The 24,047-nt window shown below is 42.6% G+C and overlaps 1 protein-coding gene across 4 annotated transcripts in view; it reads left to right on the top strand.

The window, feature by feature from the left end:
- Positions 1 to 16,913: 16,913 nt before the first annotated feature.
- The window catches only part of sema3fa (sema domain, immunoglobulin domain (Ig), short basic domain, secreted, (semaphorin) 3Fa), a 52,008-nt gene continuing 44,874 nt past the window's right edge, over positions 16,914 to 24,047 (top strand). For 3 of the 4 annotated variants that reach the window (XM_035151582.2, XM_035151581.2, XM_035151580.2), the window contains exons 1-2: positions 16,915 to 17,272; positions 19,294 to 19,448. In XM_035151582.2, coding sequence (XP_035007473.1) covers positions 19,337 to 19,448 — 112 coding nt within the window. In that variant the 5' untranslated portion in view covers positions 16,915 to 17,272; positions 19,294 to 19,336. Of the gene's footprint in view, positions 17,273 to 19,293; positions 19,449 to 24,047 lie in introns of all 4 variants that reach the window. The other variant, XM_035151579.2, reaches the window with a different exon arrangement.

Raw genomic sequence — 24,047 nt, 5'->3', positions numbered from 1 at the left:
GCTACATCATCATCTGTCATCTTGTGTAGCTGGGAATGGTGAGTTCGAAGATGCTGGAGCTTATTTATGTTCGGACAAGTATTGAAATATTTCAGGATTTCTGTCACTCTTCCATTATTATTATTATGAATATAATCATGTCAATTCATTTTTGTTGAGAGATGGCACTTAAAGTCTGAAAAAAACACAGACATAACAAAAATGCATTAATGAAAAGTATAGGTATAAATAATTATTGATACAATTATAAGAATAAAACAGACTTGTATCACAGATAACTGATGAATAATCAAATGTTTGGTTTGTCATATCCCCAAAAAACTTGTCTTGTAATTGTTAAAGGGAAAAAGTATTTTTGTTTAATTCATTTTAGATTGAAAAGATATTCACGAATGGCTACATGCACTGTATGACCCATGATTTTTCTGATGAGTATTTGGGTCAAATTACAACAGGATTATCTAAATATCATGTTAAGCACATGTACACGCAGCCTTGATGTAAGCCGGTGACAAGCTAATGCCTGTGAGTGAAGAGAGTGGTGGCTAACAGTTAGCTTCATCAAGCAAGAAGGTGCTCACATACACAGAGATACTCAGCTCTGATGGCATGACCAGACATTAGACAGTGTCCTGAGGCATTTCCCCTTAATGCTACGACAGCAGGGACGAATCCATAGTGGATTATCCGACCTCTTTGTAAATAGCCTTGTTACCACAACAAATAGAGCTGTTTGTGCACATAAGGGGAAACGACCAGAGGGTGGTCTGGTGGAGTGGGTGCGGGGTTAACCCCAATTCAGAGCGTGACAAGTTTAATATGTAGGGCAGCTTTAATGTCATGCCCATGAGTCGAGGTAAAAAGGCTTGGAATGCTGATGGGTTTCATGTGGGGGGAGCAGGTTCAGAGTTCATCATGCTAGTTAAGATTAGATAAAGATTCGACAAACCTTTCACATGTTGCCCAACATGGTTGGAATGAGACTGACGGAGAAGCAATGCTAACATAAGTCTGTCCTACAAAGAAGACAACAGAATCAGTCTTTTGAGCTGATAGCGATTGAAATGAAGACAAGGACGTCAGGTGCCATTATCATGAAGCAAAATAGCATAGACTGTATATAAAGATGGATGATGTGTCTCTACTTCCTCCACTATCCAGAAATATTTTAAAATATTTTGATACGAACGAGTCTGTGTAGCAGCAATCGGGATTTGAAAATCAATCCCCCGAAAAATTTGAACAAAAACTTTTTGTCTTTTTAGTTTGGTCCATGCGGGACGTATATGACTTACACTGCAGCCAGCCACCAGGGGGCGATCGAGTGATTTCAACCCAAACCATTTCCCGAGCTAGCCTAACCAGGTTGTTTTTGCAATAAGCCGAAGCAAACGTCAACCACAGCATTGGGGCATCATAAAATTATTCAACAGTCCATTGATCCAGACTTCCTTCCTCCATGCCACGCTTTTTAGCCCCTCCTGGGGGGGGTGGGATATGCGGTCCGTCCAGCGGGTTCTTGGTCTACCCCTGGGTCTCATTCCAGTTTGGTGCGAACAGACAAATTATGTTTTTCTTCCGATAGATGCAGAACAGAAAACACTGCAAAGGTCACGGTAAAGGTCAGTTCAAGCAGGAAGCGCTCAGGTGTGACCCATAACACAGCTCTTTTCTAATCAAGTGTAGCAGTGACCCATGACAGTGTGACAGTGTGACAGTGAACCAGTGTGAACACTATGAGCTTGAGGCAGCGAAATGGAATCCAGCCATTATTCATTTTTTTGTTTACTCTTGTGCTTTTCGTACTGTGACATGTCAAAAAGCCATATTTACACTTCCTGCAGTGTAATGACCCGAACTTGTCAATGAATCTATGTTGGAGCCATGCTGCCTCTTAAAGCCCGCGTGTCTGTACGATCCTGCTGCGAGACTCATTGTGAGAGAAGCATCCCAGAGAGTGTTGTACAGTTTACGTCGCCATGGTAACAGGACTCAGCGGGGGCCAGAGGGAGGGATCGGGCATGCACAGTGGATTCAAATGTTGCTACAGGTGAACACGCATGACTTCACATGGGCCCTTGCGCTCTGACATGCGGAGGTTTCAGCTGACACACGTGTAGGGATGATGGGGGCAGAGAAATAGGCCGAAAACATCAGTGTGTCAGCAGCTGCCTCCCCGCAGCGGCCTGTCAGACACGGACGAGGTCTCCCTCCCGTCCCTTCCTTGCACAGTACGCTGCGCTGCAGGTGAGTGTCAGTCTGGAATCTGCTAAAGGTTCATTAATATTAAAAATGCAACCCACCAGCAGTCACTGAGCTACTGCAGATGTGCGGAAATAGAAGGAACGATGTGTGGATGACTGAGAAGGTGCAGGAACAATCTCTGTATGCAGAGTCAAGATCCAATTACAGAGCAGCCACAGGCACAAACTGTCACAGACATCACGTCGGGCTCTTTATAAAATGCCATGCCACAGAAAATACCCATACAGTTTAACTGCAGTTTTGCTGCAGGTAGAGACATCCACTGTCAGAGGTCTCTCCGCGTCCCTGTGGATATACAGTAAATGAGCGCTCTCCTCTCTTACCTGACTCTCTATGGTAATGAGAAGTGACACAAAAGATGTGGCTGATTTCCTATATGGCCCTGGCAGTCGCTTTGCATTAGCAGGGATGACGGGTGATTAAAGGGGGAGGCAGAAAGTGGTGTCTCGCTGAGTGACAGTCAAATGAGGGAAAGCGCGAGTGAGGCAACAACCTGCGAGAGGCAGGAGCTTGATTACTTGATCGCTCTCGCTCCGCGCGGCTGCTGTGAGTGCATGCAGGTTCCCAAGCTATTTTTAATGAGAAAAAGATGCAGATGTAGATAGTCCAGCTGAGTAGCTATTAGCACTAGAAAAAACAGCACTTTGATTGAGTACAACATTATCATGCTGTTTAATTCAGTGCTATACCTAAAATGTGTTATTATTCATGCAGTGAAGAAAACAACACTTAACACCTCCGAGGAATCAGAAGAGTTTGCCATTTATAGACGTGTAGCTGTTTTGCTGCTGGCATTTCAGAATTTGTACCTGACATTTAACCAGCACACATATTAAAACTGAACAATGCCATTGTGCATGATTGTCTAAATTTTAACTTCCTGATTTTTTTGTATGATGATAACAACACAAAATTGTTCTAGAGACGTATAGACTTAAATAGACACGAAGCAAACAATGTGAACAGCACAAATGAAGCAACGCCAAAGACACAAAATCTGCGTCATTCGCTTCATTTGACTTGAGTGAAACGTTTGCACGATGCGTTGTTATGAAAACCAATCAGCAGTGAGAATGAAACTCACCAGACACAGGTCCTGGCACGGACCCTAGCTAGCAGGTCGTCTAACTGGCAACTGGTCAGCCTTAAGTAGCAAAGGAAACGGCAGTCGTCCAGCTCCTGGAGACGACTGAGAAAATTGCATGCATTGTTTTGGCTTCACCGGCTTTTCCAGTCAGTAGTCCTCCTCCTCCTCTCTTTTATTTTCTGGAGGAGAATGGGCAAATATTTGCAGATTGTGTTTACTAAGTACCGTAAACACAACAAATACAAATTGACACAAAAAAGAAATGTGACCGCAGCATTATTTCCAGAACACCTCTATTACACCTCATCTATTAATCAGAACGCCGGCGGTTTGATTCCCCTCCAATCTGCATGTTAACGTGTCCTTGGGCACTGAACTGAACCCCCTGTCGGCTCTGTGTGAGTGAGGATGGGATGTGTAAGTGATAGACAAGTGCTGTATGAGTGTGTGAGGGAAGGCGTAAATGTGATCTCTAATGTAAAGCACTGTGAGTGGTTGTGAAGACTGGAAAAGCACAATATCAATGAAGTGAATTTAACATCTAACACAATCCTAAATTGAATGTAGCTAATTCCTGCATCCTGTCGTTTCCTCTTTTGTCTATAAAATGGCATTTTTCAGACATTCAAAGTCCTGATGGTCTTTGTTTGGATAAGAACGGGTTTCCACCAATTTATCCCCCCCAACCAAACCTCACTGCTGTTTTTTCAATCCAGAGGGGACCCCCACATGTCTCTGCTAAGGGTCTTTGTGCCTCAGGGAGAGCAGCATGGGGGGTTTTACCCTCTACTGTTTTCAGGAAGGGATTAGGAAATTTATTGTGATTACGTCTGCGCTGTGTTCCACCCCCAGACCCATTCTCCTAATCATCTCTTGTTGCGCAAAACACAGCACAGCATCAAGGTCTGCTGCTCCTCCGGCATCTCAGCCCCCCCGAAGGCTCTCATTTAAATGTAATCCAAATCATACTAATAACCTCAGCTAATTAATTACCATGTTTTACACTAATTAAAATGCCTCGCCCAGTCTTCAAGACATTTCGACGAAAAACAACCGAGCATGCGTGCCTCTTAACATTTCCCATACGTATCGGTTTACATAACATCAGCGTGGTAAGTAAGTACTGGAGAGGTGAGGGGTCGTGTCAGAGCCAAGTGACCCAGGTCCTTGGTGTCTCTGGAGGGAAGACCAAGCATAGCGTTGTGGGGTAGCTCATATTGCAAAGATGTCTAAAAGTCATAATCCTTCAGCAAAAGAAGGCTGATGTCACATCCACTGCTGAGAGCTGCTGACCCCTCGGCCGATGGGATGGGAACTTCAAGGCCTTCACTCAATGCAGACCAACAGATTTTCAGTTTTCTCATTCCAACACATATCTGATGATTTTTTATATTTCAAAATACAACAACCGCCTACTTTGGTTACTTCAGACATAAATCCACTGACACGTTTATGCTAGCGTCCAGAGGCTTGGGTGTTACGTTGCCTCGGTAACTCTGGTCCAGGACGACTAAATATAATAAACTTTCAAGTTTAATATATGAGTTTTATGTTTGACACACGTTTCAGATTGCAAGAGTACATTTCACACTGGGTGCTGGAATAAAGAGTGAGTAAAGCCATTTATACTTTCTTAACATAATTTTTTTTAATTAGAGGCCATATTTTCATTTAATTTATTTCATTTATCCTTATTTAAGCAGGAGGGTCCCATTGAGCTACAATATCTCATTAGTCCTGGTCAGGACGGGCAGCAAAGTTTCAAATATAGATACAAGCAGGGACAAACATACTAAAACACAGCAAACTGCATAGAAAGGACTTACATAGAAACATGAAATTGATAAATGAAAATTACTGAAATAAATGAATGAAATTAATATATGAAGTTGATTAGATATGAGGTGTTTATTTGCTAAGTGATACATTTGAGTTTTCACAGCATTTTGCGACATCGACATAAAGCAACTGCTTGACGGTGCATACCCTGCGTTTAGGTGTACACAATGGTAGGACATTATGTCAACATGACTCATAATAAACATCATAATCAAAATAATGTCCTATTCAGAATAAGGTTAATAGTTGGAATATTTGTGTCCATTTAAACGTAGCCAGTGTCAATCACTCAAAATAGCTTTGTCACATTAACTGAGCGGCTTTGTAAAATTTAAATGTTGTAGTGATTTAATTTCCGTCTAATTTTGTTGGCTAGTTCATCATTAGTTTAATAATATATAGAGAGTATATTTGGTAATATATAATATGAGAGTGCAAGGCTGTGGCTACTTCCTGGAAGCCTTATGTACAAGTGCCGACCTGGTGCATTCCAAATTTTAAAATAGTCTCAGGAGAAAAAATATTGTTCATTTTTTGCCAGCATGCGCTCATGCTTAACAGGTGGTGGGTTCTCTGCACAAGCTGCTGGGCACAGAGGGTGGAGCGGGGACGACATCACCTCATATCAATCCTAACTACCTCTGGCCTTTATCGCCACAGATGCATGAAGCATGACACACTGGATGCTGGTCAAACTCCAGCTTGGACTAAATGAGGGATACTTCATCTCTCTGTGAGGCCCGTCACAAATCAAACGCAGAGGAGGTTTATTGAACACTGAGACTTCCTCGCACCCATCCTCGGCTCTGTAAATAGCTCAAATCACTTCCATCTTTTGCCAAAGTAATTTCTCAATTTTACCAGCCCCAGATTTAGATCTAAATTCAAACGGACTTTGCATTACGTCAACTAGCATGTCAGAGATTGTTGGGAATCCTGATCTGCTTTGAGTGAAACTAGCACAGCCTTGACTAGCATGCTTGTCAAATGGCCCTGTCCTGGGCATCATGCCACCGGTCTATTGCTGGAGACATGAACTCTTGGGAATGTTGGGATAAACAGTAGGTCACTGTATGATTACAGCTCATGTCCCTTTTCCTCTAAGACACCGAAAAGCAACTGAAGAACAAGAGAGGCAACAGATGTGTACTGCAAGCTTTCAAGTCAAGTATATTTAGATCTGAAATCAGTTAAAAAAATTGGCAGATATACAGCCGACACTAGGTTATGGACAAAATATGGCTAAGTTATAAAGGAATAGTTTTTGAAAGTACTCCTACCTTTCAAAACAAGAGTCAGATGAGATGTAATTTTTGTTTGGTAAATGTGAATTTAGCAACTACTTAGCTATAAGCTTAGCACGAAGGCTATCTTTATTCAAGAGCACGATCTTTCAGTTTGAAAGCATTTACGGATATCACTTTCAGATTGTTTAATGCTTTCACTCAAAACCTTGCACTTGCACTCATAAGGCATCTGCTTGTGCTCAAACTGTGCGCGTGCACTCACAGGATTATATTCAATGGGAACAATAGAAGAAAAGCAAATCTAAGCACAAGCAGGTGCTATTTGAGTGCAAGCACAGAGTTTTGAGTGAAAGCTCTGAAACTGAAAGAGCATGCAGTCGAATAAAGATTGGGAAGAAAAACCCATAGGAACCAGCTAGTCAGGCTCAGTTCACAGTTAACAAAATCAAAGACTAAAATCGTCTTCATCATCATCATCATCATCATCATCATCATCACAAATTGTTAATCAGAGGTAAATAGTGAGTTAGGGTGTTTCTCCTTCATTTTAGTCTCTTTGCTAAGCCTCACCAGCTGCTGGCTGTAGCTTTGTATTTGCTATACAATGGTATCAGTCTTTCACCTAACTAAAAAATAACAAAAAGATATTTCCCCCCAAAGAAATTCTGAGAATTTCACATGTGTATCCTTCACATATTCCCTAATTTGTCTGTTGTGGTTCAGCCATATTTTTCAGGTCAGGTTTACAGAGTTCCTCTTCTATTTTGTTTTCAACAAAATGTATCACTGATACTGAAATTTGAGCTGGTGACTGTATTAACTTATTGAACCTGTGGGAAAGTAAGTGTTACATCTCAAGAATCCATTCCATGAGTTATAATATCAGGTTTTGACTTAAGCATGTCTTTTTAATACAAATGTGTCAGCACAGGGCAGAGAGGACCTGACCTCAGGGGCTGTCCCACAGTCTCGTACACTAGGGAAAATGTGGAAAAGAAAAGGTCTCCAAACACCGTCCTCTCCACACAGCAGGTGTCTTTTTTCCTTCGGATGTGAGGTGGACGCGCTCGTTTGTTTCTGTGATTGGCAAGCCAGACGTGAGGGGTTTGACGGAGGCTGCGGGGCAACACATAAGAGTCGGCCCGGACCCACTTGGTATGCTGCGGGCTCTCAAGGGGCAGAGAGAAAGGACGGGGGCTTGGCTCGCTGCTAATCTAGTTGGCAGATGACTGACGTCTCCCTGTCCATCAAAGTGTGACCTGGGGCATAGTTTTAATGAGATCCATTCCACATGACAGGCGCCACCTCTCCCTGGGCTGTCTGTCTGATCGCCTGCTCTGTTCCAATCAGATTGCTGAGTACATGTGTTGCTGTTTTACGTACATTGTGCCTAATTGTCTGTGTGTGTGCGTACATAGAAGTGTGTGTGTGTCTGTGTTCTGTGTATTTTAAATGTCTCCGAAAAAGGAAGTGATGTCTGGAAAAGTGAATGAACATGTCAAGGATGAGAGACAACGCTGCAACAAGCAAATCTTCTGCGTTACAAACCAGAAGTGTTTCGACCATTGGCTGCTTTTAGAGAATTAGGAGCCAGATGTGCAATTTATTAGCAGCTGGCTGAGGCTGGACACTGTCCTCAATGATTGACCATGAAACTGTCAGCACGTGGTAATGCCGGGGAGTAATATTTGTCAAGAACCTTTATATTTTAAGTTTTAAGTTTTAATTTCAGTTTCACTGTATATCAGTATAAACTGACACAAATAACCATTGCATCAACAAAAAGTGACAATTTTTAGGGCCCCAGAGTGTTAACTACTCAAACTTGAGTGAGTAACAAGCAGACTTTTTATCTGCGCGGCGAGGACAGAGCACTGATGGGAAAGCAGACGGTGATAAGACCAGGGGACTTTCTTCTGGGATTGACTGGGGAGCCACCAACAGTTGTGACATCCTTCCAACAACATTTCCACAGTTAATTAAATTGCAAACTAATCCACAGAGAAAGACATAGTTGAGAACATGCGCTTGATGTGCCAGCCTGTCTCCAGACAACTTTACAGCACAACTGCTGCGGGAAACACTGGGAACAGATGTCCAGATAGATTTGCTGGACATCTATCCTTTCTGCAGGGCTGAGAAAACCTTTCGTCATTGTAAAGAGATAAAAAAAGACTCATTGTGTTACATAGAAAGCTTTTTTTCTTATTATTGCAAGACACTGTGTCTGTTTCAACTAAAATATGCAAAGCCACGGTCATCAATGCTTTCGTTTTGTAAAAAACGCCCAGTCTGTCACCGCTCCCAGCTCCTCATCTGTGATACTTTAGAGTCCCGAGTCTGTATCAAGATGGAATTCTTTAAGTTTAATTCAATTTAGGTGTAGTTCTGTCAACAGGCAGACAGTCGAAGGAGAAAGCGGAGGACGACGAAATAAGTGTAACAGGGTGAACAAAGAAAATGTGGCGGTTGGTTCTGCAGAAACCGTCAGTAAACAAATTATGCTGTTTGTTGTTGTAGGTTTTGGTTGCCCTTCCACTTTCTTTTGTCTTTCATGAACACAGACACACACATGCAAAGCTTTCTCCCTCTCTCTCACATAAGCACACACACACACACACACACACACACACACACACACACACACACACACACACTGTGTTTGGTCTCCATCGCTCGCTCCTATGTCATTTTGAATTCTTGAGCCACCTGTTTCACAGCCTCATCACAGCAAGTGATGACAGGAGGATGAGATGGGGAGAGAGGGGGGAGGAGGAGCGAGGGGAAGGGTGAAGGACAAGGGACTCAGAGTCCAGAGAGAGTCATTTCAAAAGGAGAGTCATCATAAATATATATTTTAAACACAATGACACAAATGTACTCAGCACTACCCTCGTTAGTTGCAGAATCCAGAGCCACGATAGCAGCTCTGCTCTTGCAGTGAGCCAAATGCTAATGTCACCTGTCATATTCCCACAATGACAATGCTAACAAGCTCACACAGATGAGCCTGTAATATTTGAATGATAACATTTGGCTGTGGCTATTCATGGAAATGTTACTTTTATTGTTGTTTACTGCTGTTTTATCCTTTTGTGAAGTATAACTTTGTTAAGAAAGATAATATACAGATATTATATAATGATTACAATTATTGTTATTATTATTATAAATATAATAATAATAATAATAATTATTATTATTATTATTATTATTATTATTATTATTATTATTATATGCAGTAGTAGTAGAAGTAGTAGTAGTGGTGGTAGTAGTAGTGGTAGTGTTTGGTCATAAATCAAAGTAATTGACAAAGTGACATTTTGCTCTGATCTGGTGAGGGGATCACTACAGTTATTATAATTCATCCTGAAGGGAACATGAATGTCTTTATCAAATTTCATGGGAATCCAGCAAAAAAAATGTCTAAACATTTTTACGTAAAACCACAAATGTCATCCTTATGGTGTCGCTAGAGGAGAGGTCAGGAGACCATCAAAGTATGAGGTCCGCTTGTATAAAGCTTTAGGTCAGTCCATTCAGTAGTTGTTGAGATTTCGATTTTGAACATCCACCCATCCCATTCCTTCTTAATTGTGCTTGTTTTAGTTAAATTTAACATTCACTGCTTTCCATGAAAAAGAGGAAGATGAAGGGAACAGGAGACGAGAATCAGAATAAGGTTTCTGTGTTGCAACATAATTTAGTTTCAACAGCAAAGTCCTGCAAAGCCAACACATCTTTTCATAGATTTTCAGCAGCTGAAAATGAATAGGCTACAATGCAGGGGGAACGAAAACTCAATGAAAACCTTACAAAATGAAAAGGTTGTTTTAGTCTCTTTATACAATTAAAGAACTGGGCTGTGACAAAAACACAAAAGTCCATCGTATTCAGACCACAGACTACAGTCGTTGGAGTTCAGCTACCAACGCTGACCACTTTTTAGTGCAGCGAAGAACAAAAAGCATAGTCATTTCCTCTGGCTGTCCACAGTCTCTCCCTCCGGCCAGAGACTTGCGGCTGGATGCCGATGAAGAATGACACTGACAGACCAGACCCTCAGGGGGCCCTCGCCAACAACGCTGCCTGGGAAAACTATTACACAACCCCCCCTCTCTCTCCCAACCAACCACAGGTAGTATAGTTGGGGCACCTTCAGCCACAGAAGACATGCTAAATATAAAACCATAGTTATTGTTTGCAGTTTTACTGTGAAAAAGACAAGGGAGAGAAAAGAGCTGATACTGGTGAAGAGACGCCACCAGACAAGCAGGGGACAGGATCAGACCTCATGGAGCCTGTTAGGAAACAGCTTTAATTCATACCAAATCATCCCACCACAGCTGCCCTCCTCCGTTCCCAGGCAGGACGCATGTGAACCAGATACAATGAGACAAACTTGTGTCATTTGAAAACACAGAGAGAGGGGAAAGAAAGGCAGCTGTCCCATTTTTAGCTCCGCACAGCTCCAGCTGAGTCATAGTCAGCTTCGGTGACAAAAGAAGGAGGAATAGATACGAGCAGAAAAATGATAATCGGCCAAACACGGTGCGAACTGGGTGGGAAAAAGTGTTCTTGAAGAAAAAACAGTGCCATTAATCTTCAGAGTGCAGCTCATCTGTGAGTGATCAAATGTAGAAAAGTCGACTGAATTCACATCACAGAAAATTGGCTAATTATTATTTGGCAAATCTACTCGAGACGATCAACATTATTCTTAATGTGTAACAGTGAGGCTATTGTTTCAGCTCGATACGGTGTCTTGACTTTTCATTGTTATAGTCAATGTGTTCCAGGCCAACAAAAATAGCAGAAATCCAAAGTATTTTTTCTAGTTTGACTTCAATCGTAAACTAGCAGTTTGTGGTCTGAATGGGAATCTCCGAGCGGGGAGTGCATGTCTCTCCTGCAGGCATGAATGTGCTCGTAGAACTATAGACGAACGTTGCTGTATTTACCATAAGAACAGAGAATTGTGGTTCGGCAATTACAGCAACAAGACAGAAAACCTGGAGCTGCTCCAAAAAACGAGAGGCTGACCCCAGAGTCACCATTTTCAATACAATTTTTACATTCGGTTTCTAAGTACAAGAAATCGTCCTCTAATTCCTGATAAAGACATGTCCAGGGTTTGCATGTTCTGTCCTGTGTCAGGGTTTTCTCTGGGTGCTCCAGCTTCCTCTCACAATCCAAAGTCATGCAGATTGGGTTCTAGACTGACTGATTGACTCTAGACTGACCATAGGTGCTACTGGGAGTGTGAATGGTTGTTTGCGATACGCTGACGACCTCTCACCCAATGTCACTGAAGATTAGCATTGTTCTTCTCCTGGTGGGGATGGTTTATGTTACTGAGTTTGTTATAAGGTGAAATAAAGTAGATACACTAATAACAGGGGTCCAAAAACAGCCAAAGTTTTTGGGACCTGATTCAAGTTTTCTCCTCTGTCTGCCAGCCCCGTGATGGAGGTATGACTCTGTGAAGTGCGGGGTTATCTTTTTCCCATTTAAATGCTAATGAGCACGCTGCCCTGCTAGTCAAAGTGCTGCGGAAACTGTGTGAATTTTTAATATCTTACCGCAGCAAAAGGTAGCAGCTTTCCCAGTCAGGTGGAGGGACGAGTACACGGTGCCTCATTAAATTCGACACAAATGATGTGTCCCTCGGAGAGCGCCGAGGTCCATCCTGCCTGCATCCTCCACCTCTGTGTGTGTGTATGGTCATCTGTGTGAGGGTGTGTGTGTGTGTGTGCACTGGCATCTGTGACGTCTATGATGTGTGTGTGTGTGCGTGCGTGCAGATGTGCGCAGCGGAGTGTGGGCTGCACTTGTTTCTTCACCTCATCAGTAACCAACAGCTGTTAATTGCCTCCCATCATGTGGTGACGGCTGCAGACAGAGGTTGTCACAGCCTGTTAATAATTACTTTCCACGGCTGCTGGAGTCATTGGTGGCAAAAGGTTGAAGAGAAATTCATTGAGTGTAATGAAACTCATATGAGAGCGTGACCCTGGCTCTTCTACTGCCTGGATTTGTATTCCCTACCGGCACCTGTTTCCATGAAAACCACCGGTGTCTTCTCAGTAAACGCTGTGAATGATTCCTTGTTATATCGTTGCAGTGGATGAATAACTGTAAAATGGTTCTTTGGCACGATCCTCGGAGAACTCGGTAAGAGTGACAACAATAATCGATGCAGTGTTGCCTTCATGTCCTCCAGGAAAATGTCAGCATTTTTAAATAGACCTGGAGTCAAACTTACGTCAGAGAAATATCTGAAGGGAAGTGGCGTGGTATCTGTCTACTAATTCCAGAAATCTCCATCTGTCTGTCTGTCTCTTGAACGCATATCTTGAGAATCGTTCATCTTATTGGCTTTACACTTGGCATGTGTATTGTTAAGGGTCCAAGGAAGTGCAGTGTCAAATTTGGTGCAATTTGTATACGTGATAGTTCAATATTGACGTTGAATGAACAGATGAGCAGCACCCTGGACTCATCAGCGTAAGTGACGCTGTCGATCACGACAACAGCACCTTCATGACAACGGGCATGATAACGACAGCTACAGATTCTCCAGTTCGGGGTTCTGCGTACTGAGTGGCATTCAGTGACTGAGACCTCTCACACAAGCACATCAATGGAAAACATGAACGCAAAAGCCACAACACAAATGCAAAAGTGACAACACAACTGCGAAAGCCACACAATGGAAACACTACCACGATGGAGGAGAGCAACAGCGGCTGTTGACAATGAAACAAGCAGTTACGTACTGTGGTCAAGCCGCCGCTGCTTAAAATTGGATGCTTGTCTATTCAAGGTGTAATTGTACAGCTGCACGGAGCACCTGAAAAAGGAGGAACACATTGCAGTTGTGGCGTCGCTCCTGCATTTGTGTTTTTCTGTTGTCCTCGTGTGAGTCATCTCTGCCATCAAAGAGTCGAGCTTCACTAAACTTTGAATAAACAGGTGAACAGCGCTGTGTAGCGGCGGTGGTGCAGCGTCATGGCTCTGTGGACTGACTCCTGCAGCTTTACTCGCCGCGCCTCAACAACTGCAGGTCACTTTTACAGTTTCAGAAAGAGAAGCTACAACCAGCATCACCACAGAACAAACAATTCCAAACAGGCAGGTGTAGAACAGGCTCCTCTTCACTGGTCTTTAACAAAACTTCTAAAGAGACAGAGGAGTTGCATCTTGCACCAGCAGCAATATTCAACTTCAGATTTTTAAACCTGGCTCCTCGCACAGAACAAAACGCTTCAATGGAAGATTTCTTTTGCAGGATTCCTCTGCATGTGCTGCCTCTGTGGTCTGGCACCCGATTGTGATCTTTGGTTTCAACATTATCTCTCCCTCCTCGCTCCTCAGATAGCTGCTGGAGAAAGCAACGCTAGAGGAAAAACTGGAAAGCATGAGGGACTTTTGTGAGGGCGGGCGCTCCTCAAAGCCAGGATTCAATAATTGCTTTCCTCTTGTCTCACGCAAGTGACAGATGGTGAGGCCACCAGAGGCCTGAAGATGGGAATGATATTGTTGATTAAAAAGAAATATAGGAAACAACATGCAGCTGCTGGCTTCGAGAAAGGGGAGGGAGGACAAAAAGAGAAGAGAGAAGGAGAAAATAGAAGCAGAAAGAGCTGGGAAACGACAAAAAGAGTATCGGTAACGAAACAATTAAACTTGGCTGATTCACACACGGTTCGATTGGACGTTGCTTAAACTGGTGTCATGTGAAATTTGGTTGAAGAGATGTTATTGTTTCAGTGAGTCATTCATGGTGAGTCCTGCGGGATGGAGAGTTGTTTTCCAGATATTTACGAAAGTTGTTATTTATTTGGAGCTGAGCAGTCTGGTGCACAGACCACCCTTCAAACATGACGCCCACCTGCATATGTTGAGCTCTCTGCGTCTTTGTGAGCCAGTCTGACGGTTTTTTTTAGCTCGTCCAAGATTCAGTTTGACTGAAACGTATAAATGTCTCCTGGTGTGTGCGTATGTGCTAATAGGTGTGGAGGGGTAATTGTTTCCCAGAGCTCTTTGCTGCTATCAAGGGAAATTTAACACTTTCTAATGACAAATGCTGATGCCGAGCTCTCGTCCCTCCTCTGTGCTCAGAGCATCAGAGCCTGGTTTCACACGGCATCCACTAATGAAATGAATTTATTTTATCTATCAAAGGACAGAGAACTGAAAGATACGACCAGAGATCCAGTATCTTCATATTCACAGAGGATCAGTCAGCAAAAGGGAGCTTTTTAATGTAACTTATCTTCATTACAAATGTTTGATAAGGACACAACGAATTAGTCTTGGACTGAATTAAAGCTGGGTTTGGTAATCTTGGAAAAGCTATCAAGACAAAGCAAGTGACCCCACCCTCTCTTATTGGCCAGCTCGCTAAAGCCACGCCCCCCAAAACACATGGACGTGCACCGCCTGACAAAACTGCTAAGCCAACTTTTCCGTGAATCACTCGATCAATCGTCTCTGCTTCATCTGTGTAATTCCTCTCCGCCTCTGCGGCTTGTGAAGACTCCGGTCTGGGGAAAGGATTGGTTGTCGACACATCCCGTCTTGTCATTTTTAAGACAACCATATTTATTTATGGCTGTTGGGACGTGAAGAGGATTTCAACAAATAAGATAAAAAGTGTTTCAGAAACAAGTTACCCTCCCAGCCTTTAATGACTGAATGAATCAGTATATTGCAAATCATTTGGGTCCAAGTGAAAGTCACTGTATTTGGCAAATTTATATTAAAGTTTTTTTGTATATATTATATATAAGTTTCCATTTAATCTGCGCGAAATCTAAGCTACTGTATTTATCATTTATGGAGTAATAAGCATGCACACTGGGCATCAGCTGCATTGCGCGTTGACTGGATAAGAAGCTCAATAAGCCATCGTGATCAGGGGAGGGATCGAGTGAGATTAAAAGATTTAAGGCTCCATTTGCCCATGAATATCTGATGCCTATCTGAAGCCCGAGCCTGTGATCCTCTGTCAGGTCGCAGAGGTGGCGGAGGAAATCTACCTTATCCCGCATCTGGCCACTTTTCAACGGTTGGGTAAGCGACCGTGCAGCTGAATTCCTGTTGCACAGCAGCTGTTACAGCACCAAATAAAAAATGTTTCTTCTCGTCTGATATCATTTGTCTGCCTGTTTTTTTTCTTTTCTTCTACGCCGGAGTCAAAATACAGCATGTGATTCATACTTCATTCAAAAAGCAAACACTGTACCACAGTGTGAGACTGCCAATACCACCAGATACTGAACAATTGCTTGGCTCAGGGCGGGCATCTGAAAGCCTCTCAGCTAAACTTGATCCTGGCTCCAGTGCAGTGAATAGAAATCAGTAGCAGGCAGTTGCAGGCTAATCTAGTTGAGAAATGACCTCAGTTCTATTTTTTAACTGTAACAGCCTCTGGAGGAAGACTTACTACTCCAGTCATCCGAAGAACAGATCTCCGTGGATCATCTGAGCTCAGCACTGAATTTATTGACGTAGTTTGGACGCAGGTTGCATTGTGATGAATTTGTCATATCCCTCAGATAAAATAACGGCCACGTTGCATTAACACAAACTTCCACGTGGGCTGTATTACAGTGAGTCTTTGCATTGGTTAATTATGGGAATATTTAAATTTAAGATGTCACTCAGTTTATAAACAGTAATACAACCCCAAATCCAGTAATTAGTAAATCCTAAATCAAGGCTGGTAACTAAGGGTGACCGGGCTCTTGCCATCAGCATCACACAGCTCTGGTTCTGCATAAAAGCACTTCAATTACTGCTTAAAACATGTTTTTTAAAAGGAAAGCATGATTTTTAACTGGTTTTGATGGATTTTGTTTATTTTTAATATCAATTTTATAATATATTTGTTTTGTGAGTCTGTTTTGTAACGTTTTATTCCCATGTATTTTGTAAAGCATTTTGTGAGCTTGTTTAATAGAGTACTATAGAAATAATTTTTTTTTTTTATAGACATAAAATTTAATTATAATATATGTATATACATGTATGTAGCCATAATATCGTTATCTTGTCTCGAATGTACATGTCAGTGAATATTTGTTTAGTTGCCAAAGATAAATACTAACGGCAATGCAAATAGATTGTGTTATTATAATAATGTATAGGAATCATTTCAAGGTTTATTTTCAACATTTTGAATCAATCAAATCACACTAACATAATATAAAAGCAGCCTAAAGGTCGTTTTGATTGCCACCAATACCTAGAATCAAATCAAATCATAAGACGTTATAATGAGTTGTCTGTTGGAACATTTTAAAGACACCTCTCCTCCTCTTCCAGCTCCACCTTCACCTCTGCACCGTGGACCGTGCGGTGTTTCGGGGCGGGGCGCGGCGTGGAGATGCTAAGGTGTATGTTCCCTCCCCCATGGGTGTGTCCACCGCCTGGGAGACTCAAGTCTATCCACCTGCGAGGAGCCGCTGCTCCTCACTCCACATTTGAGCGTCGTTGCGCACGGTCCTCCTCCTCCTCCTCCTCCTCTTCCTCTTCTCCACTCAGCTCATCTCATCTCTCCAGGAGCTACTCTTTTGTTTCTTACCTCGTCCAAAAAAGGGGGGGAAACAAACACAGAATCTGCGCTTTAGAGATCACTTCAAGTTTAAAGCGGCTGCGTCAAGTTAGATTCAAATCCAAGCTTTGTTTGGCTCTGGGATAATCGTGCGGGATCTGCGGCGGATACACTGATACTCCTGCGTGCGGACAGAGGAGCTCAAAGGATTTGGGTGGATGGTTTTAAATGTTCACCAGCTCTGGCACAATATTCACCGGACGCATCTAGGAGGTAGGTTCAAAATGTAAAAGCTGCTTTTGGTAACGTGACAAGTTAATTTCTAATCAGGGAGATAAATCAGCAGGAATCCAGCCTCATTTGGTGGAGTCGAGCTAAAATGAATGATCCACGCGCTGCATCTGCAAGTATATAAATGTGTTTATTATGAAAGTGGAATGATTTCTGTCTTATTTCAAGATAAGAATGGCTTTTACGATGCACTTCCATTCGCCCGCGGTTTGTCTGTATCTCTGGTGCGTGGGAGTTATTCTCCCAAATTGCCATTATACTCAAACAGAGCCAAGTGTGTGCGTGCGTGTGTGTGTGCGTGCAACGTGGATTGTGAGGCACTGAAAGTTAAATGTTTCTGCATGTGACGCTGCACCTTCGCCCTTCACAGTGATCAAATGTTCCTGCAGGAGCCCACTAACACCTGACGATCTAAAAATCCAAAGGTCCCCATAAAAATAAATGACACGTGGTTCATGTTCGAGTCCTCATAACTCAGAGAGGCCGTCACGCTTTATTCTGGTGGACTGTCTCTGCCTTTGGAGTCCTGTCCTGCCTCCGGGGCTCAGCGTGGAACTTGATCTTTAAGCCTCGACTGGCAGTTTGACCTCAAGACTCCAGATCCACGTTTACAAGTCAGACCAGTGCCATGCGTGGATAATCACACTGGAGTTGTTTCCAAACGCTTTGGCACGCTCCTTGCTCTTCTGTGCTGCTTATTGTGTCACCAGAGCTGAGTCCTTTTTTATGTGTTGGATGTTATTATGTTCAGCGGATAACAGCACGTTGATGCGCTTTGTGATTTTTAGTCTGAGAGTGTGCCAGTGCGCGCACAGGCTGCACCAGCACCTCCGTGTGTGGTGCCGCTGCTAAAACTCGGCCCCTCGGTGTAAAATAGCAGCGGTGATTTCTCAACGAGCGCGTTTTGTTTCTCCGTATTGTGAAAAGTGAGGTGTGGTGAGGTGTGGGCAGCTCCTCCAGCTGGAAGGAGACTCCGTGCGTCCACAGTGTTGCGTCCGTAGCGCGCAGAGGCAAAGCCACGCAGCAGGATTAACTGTGGAGGTGCAGGACAATGTCCATTACAATAAAAGTCTCATTAGAAAATCCAGTTGCATTGATGCATTTTATGGTTCAAGTTTATATTATTTGTCTTGCATACAGAACCTGGATATAAATGGTTTAGATTCCACAATTGTGCACACCAGATATAGAAGGGCTGCACAGAAACATATCAGGCTTTGCATCAAGGTTCTTTGCTTGATTTTTCTTTTTTTCAGTGTATTCATGAGGTGTATCTAGTTGTGTTAGTTTTGTGCAAAGCCACACATCATTGAATATATTTAGAAAATTGTTCCTTGTTCAAGCACTTTGTGTTTTTTCAAATACGCTTAGAAAATGCATGTATTGTTAGTAAATGACTCAGTGTTACCTGTTCATTATCTAGACTGTGTTGGCTCCTTGATGAACTAAATCTGTTTACACTTCTCAAAATAGCATAAAATATCTCTAACTTGATATGTAAGAACTATTTGATGCTCGATCGCACTTTCTCGCTACCACATGCTCACACTATGGTCCATAAGGTTTTTACCGTCCATGCAGACAGTCGGACCTCATAGTTTCAGCTGCTGTGGTGGCATCAATGCAGTTCTTTCTCTCATGCGAGAATGTACCTGAAGTCTCAGTAGACTGCGAACCTGTCACTCAGAATCTGTTGTGCATGAGAGTTACCTTCTGCATCTGCAACCTCGTTACTGCCATAGATTTAATTTATTCTGTCAGAAACGCTGTGACTACTTTTTTTTCACCCTAAAGACAACTGAAAGAACAGGTGCAATTAAGGATCCGCCCCTGATCCCTGATTCATGACTTCAATATCAAAAAGCTTGAATAGATCTAAATCATCGTGTGAAGAAGTAAACTGATTGGTTATTGCGGCTCAGTCAGGGTTGGTTGCTGTATCTGATTTGTGAGGTGAACTTGCCTCGGCTGTTGTCTGACACTCGTCCCTCTGTGTCCCTCAGCTCCCGGACCCTCCTTCCCCCCCTGTTAACAAACAGAGGGACCATGTTGTGGGACAAACTGTGCTGGCTGCTGGCCCTTCTGGCCTTGTCATCCGCGGTGCTGACCTCCTCTAATGAGCCCCTCTCCGCTCCGAGGATCTTCCTGTCCTTCAAAGGTAAGCCACTGGAATTACTGCTGTGCCCCGTGACCCAGTTACTGTGTTTCTGCTGCACACATGTATTGATTACTGGCGTAACACTCAACTTCTGTCGGCAGTTACTTTGATTACTCGCTCTTGTTCACGGGTAAACTATTGGCCCTGTCTGAATTTAGGGCTCCACAAGCCCTGGCATTTGTTCCTCCAGTCCTGTACAGAGTTAGTGTGTCGGGGGAGATGCTCTGCTCATTGTTCTGACTATTCAGGGCCCAGAGAATATGTCTTCATTTAATCGCATGGCTGCTATTTGTTCCCCAAACAGGCCTTTGTGTGACCTCGCCTCCCTTCTGAAATCAAGTCAGATTTAACACTTGGCTGGGCACCGCACTCAGAGATCCAGCGTGTTATGAATGTTTGCCAGTGCGCCATCAGACCCTTTGTGTGTTGAACTGTCCAGTTAAAGTAGGTCTTAGTGGTGCAGTCTGCTGTGTCTGGTGCTGGCACAGTCCTCGTGTCCACGTGAAGCTCTGCAAAAGATTTTAATGAACCTCTGACAAGTTCGGATCCAAGTTTTTTTTGTTTTGTTTTACAAAATGGCTACACTTCAGATCAAAGCTGTGTCAAAAGTTTGGATGAGTGCAATCTTTTAGGAATCCAAAAACTGATGTCATAATAATAATGAATAATGTTGAAAGACACATTTTGGTGACAGATGTGATGGTGTCATGGTCTTTTACTAAACCGATGAAAACCCTTTGTAAATGAAGGGCATTGCCAGTGGAGGTTCGTCCAGCAGTTTTCAGTCATGAACTTGGGAAAATTGGCTGTAGACATTTTCCAAACTTTGTCTTTCACATATGAGGAAAAGCAGCAGGAGACCGTCTGGGACACGTTAACAGCAACAGGAAAATGTCCAGCATATTCAGGTGAGGGCTGGAGCCTGGGTGGAACATGCAGGAAGAAGGACATGACGTCTAAATTCTGCTGTGGAAATCACATATGTTTTTATTTACGGCACGTTGACACCAAGGTCGGCCCTTATTGCCAAATTTGTTAAGTTGTTTGCATCTTCTACATTTAGGGCCCCTCGTTTTCGTCCCCTTTCTGGACATTTTCTTGTTCTATTCTCACATGGGCTCTCTCAGAGATTTTCTGCACAGTTTTTACTTGGGCGTTGCCAGGAACAGTGTGCGGCAACTGACTCTGGAAATTTGTGTTCTCACGTACAGCCCCTCTGGAAAGTTTCAGGAAAATCTGCGGGCTCCAGTGCATGTCTGAAACCAGCGACAGTCTCTCCTGCCTCGCAGATACTTTTGCTTACCTGTTTGTTTTCTCTCTCTCTATAATCGAGCTGAATTTCACACTCGACCGGTTTCACATTTTCTCAGTAGAAAGGAGGTCATTTATTTTCTGTTTCTTTTAATTGAGTTCCTTTTGTTTTTAATTAGTTTCTGAGGTGACTTTTATGCCTCACAGAGCAACTTCAGATAGCTGGAGTCTACAAATGCACCTAAGCTGTGCATTCCCTAATTGTATTGGTTTTGCAGCGTACTGCAGGGAATAGCTCCGTAATGTGCGTTTATTAATTTTTCATGTGCCAGTGTGCTTAACCAAATAATTGCTTTAGGTTTCATAATGTCTGTCTTGTGCTGACACACAGATTTGGTTGACTTGTAATATGTGTCTCCTGACGACAGATGCAGTTTATTTTTAATAAGCGTTTCAATTTTGATGATAAAACAAAGTGGGACAAACGACTCACTGTATGTAAACTGGAGCCATGTAATTGAATCAGTTGTGTTATTGAGTTTGTGTTCGGGACCCGGCCTCGTACGTTTTTCTGTGACGGTTATACGGTGTCACTTTCCACTGATTATTTGCATTTTATGAAGCTGATATTTAAAGTTTTTGGCTGAAATACGAGACACAAGGCGTCGTCTTTGCTTTTAAAATCTTTGCCCTCTGTCAAAGCAACAGATACCGGGTTATGTATTTATACTGTAAATATGAACACACCTTCCAAGAAAATTGGTAATATCATATGAGACATACAGTATATATAGACAGTATTATGGCTGTTTTTCACAGTGGCCATGCGCTGTAAATACACAAATACCTTCAAATTTCATTTACGTAAACTATAATTTATTAATCGTTACATTTCAGCCATGTTGGGATTGTATTGACAAATTTATATTGTTTTATAGGTAGTTTTACCTCACCCTTGTGGAGGGATAAGGACAAAGGATGTCGCACTTGGTATGGACTGTAAGGACCTGAGAGGCAAAAGTGTTATTTTTTAATATGGGCTATACATATGAAATTTGATTATATTAAATGCAAGATTTCCTAAAATGCTACACAACAACAATCTGTATGATTCCCATGCTTAAAATGTTTGATCACATTTAAAATCACGTTTAAGTTTTATTTCTGGCACCGAGTCTAAGAAATTCCTGTACTTTGGTATTCGGCTCTGATTTAGTTATTTAAATTAACCTTTATTTCAAATTGGCTGTTTCACCCTATTCCTGTAGTCACCGCCAACATAAAAATTCTAGTTCAGGATAATAGTTTCATGTACCCTCATCTTAAAAATAAACCAATTAACCAGTGAGTAAGTAAGTTTTTACTGCCGGTGGTTTGTAAAACTAAGGTTTACAGAGTCAACAAAGTTGATAATTTTGTCTTTTGAAGTTCCTAAAGTAGCTACTGAGTGTGTTAGTGCAGTCTGAGTTATTAACTGTGATAAATACCAAGAGAACAAACACAGGCTAAGACTGAAGGAATGTCCCTTTAAAGCTCGTAGGGATAGATCATCAACCCAGACTTCAAAAGGCTTGGAAAATAGAAACACACACACACACACACTTACAACAAGCCAGCATTAAATGTAGCCTGATGTTATTACAAAAACAAAAGGTCACATTTGTCCAGTTATGTAGGTGTATTCGCTCTCATGAATACACATGGCCGGCTTAGATCAGCAGCTGAGAACTCCTATATTTACTTTTAAACAAGGTCTATAATCGCATGCTATTTTAGTGTGAAGGGCTCTGCAAGGTTGTGACCCTTCAAACAGAAGCCAGTCACACCCGAGGTTAACTGCCCTCAAACTGTGGGAGAATGGCACCATATTAACAAGTAATAGCTTGTTAGGCTAATCCTCGGGAACATTTGAAAGTGTTTAACTCTGTTTTTCTACGGCCTCTTCAGTCCTCCGTGGAACACCTGGGCACAGCGTTAGCTCTGGGAAGAACGCCCGAGGAGAAAAGACAAAGCCACGCAGGCAGTCCTGTAATTGGTCTCATTCTCAGGGACAATCTTTGCCTGGGCTCTCTTACCGAAACGTTCTCTTGTCCCACGTAATGGGGACGACGATTGTCACGCCTGAACAAAAGCTTTACTGTCGGCTCTTTGCGCCTGCCAGTTTTTAGAGTTAAGATCAGAAATGGCCAATTTCTCCTCCACCTCCTTATTCTTTGAATAATTAGGAGCTGCTACTCAGTTTGAACTTTGCTGCTGGTACTATTTCTGACTCTATAACAATAGATCCCAGCTCCCACAGATTATGTTGTATATAGGCAGATCTATGTATGTATATATAGTGCATAAGAAGAGCCCTTTGTCTGTGACATGCCTCTCTGTGGGTGGTCCTCTGCTGTTTCTCACTTTTTGACTCCTCCTGTGAAAGAGAAAGTATCATAGTTATAATCATCCTTCCCTCCCCATGAGATATTACTGCTTCTCCCCAGATTGTTACACGGACGACCGAGCAAAGTTTATCCACTCGTACCTCGCCCAGTCTGCTTACTTATTACTGTGACACTGGAGACAGAGCTAAGTGCCTCAGCCGAGCCTCGCAGCAATCAATGAGCCGCTGAAAGCTTATCCACAGCGAACCTGTCTGCAGGCGGATGACCCCCGGCTACACAGGATGGATCTTAAGTCTGGCCAGTGGAGTCCAGACAAACCTGAAAGACATGGTGCTTTTCTTATGTAAGAAAAAGTTAACTTGCCACCACAAGTACTCTAAAGGAGACATCTTGTGCTTTTTTAGCTCAAAAGAAAAAAGTCCTGCAAAGTCAAAAAGCCCAAAGTTAGGGATAGAGGGAGTGCCTCACCTCCATAACTCCTAATAATGACCTCGTCAGCGGTCCAGCCAATACTTGTGGGGTAATCGTGATTTCATGTCATCCCAATTCCCCGGCTAGTCATTCGCAACAAGCTGTCGTTAAGGAAGAAATGTTTTGCAAACGTCTGAATGAACATGCAAGAGAATGTATTTGATTTCTGTGAACAGTTGCAAGATGCATTTGTCATGTTCTCTGGATTCGTGAGGACAACAGTCTAACTAGTGAGTGAAACTATCGCAGTAGCGATGTTTCTTCCAAAACAAATAACTTGTGCGTGTGTTTGTTTTTTTGGAAACAAGCTGAGAGTAGCAGAAGCACTGCTCTGCTTGTTTTTCCACAAAAAGTCAATAAGCTGTTTCTGGCTAAAGTCCCATCATGCACCATTTGAAACACTCGCATGCACAGCACTATCTAATCCACATCCTGTGTGCCCTTCTACCTACCAGCTGTGCTTGTTTACTTCTTTCCCAGCAGAAAAACA

This window comes from Hippoglossus stenolepis, chromosome 3 (assembly GCF_022539355.2).
Source record: "Hippoglossus stenolepis isolate QCI-W04-F060 chromosome 3, HSTE1.2, whole genome shotgun sequence".
In the NCBI taxonomy this organism is placed as follows: domain Eukaryota; kingdom Metazoa; phylum Chordata; class Actinopteri; order Pleuronectiformes; family Pleuronectidae; genus Hippoglossus; species Hippoglossus stenolepis.
The sequence above is the reverse complement of the archived record's forward strand: the minus strand, read 5'-3'. Positions and strand labels throughout refer to the sequence as shown.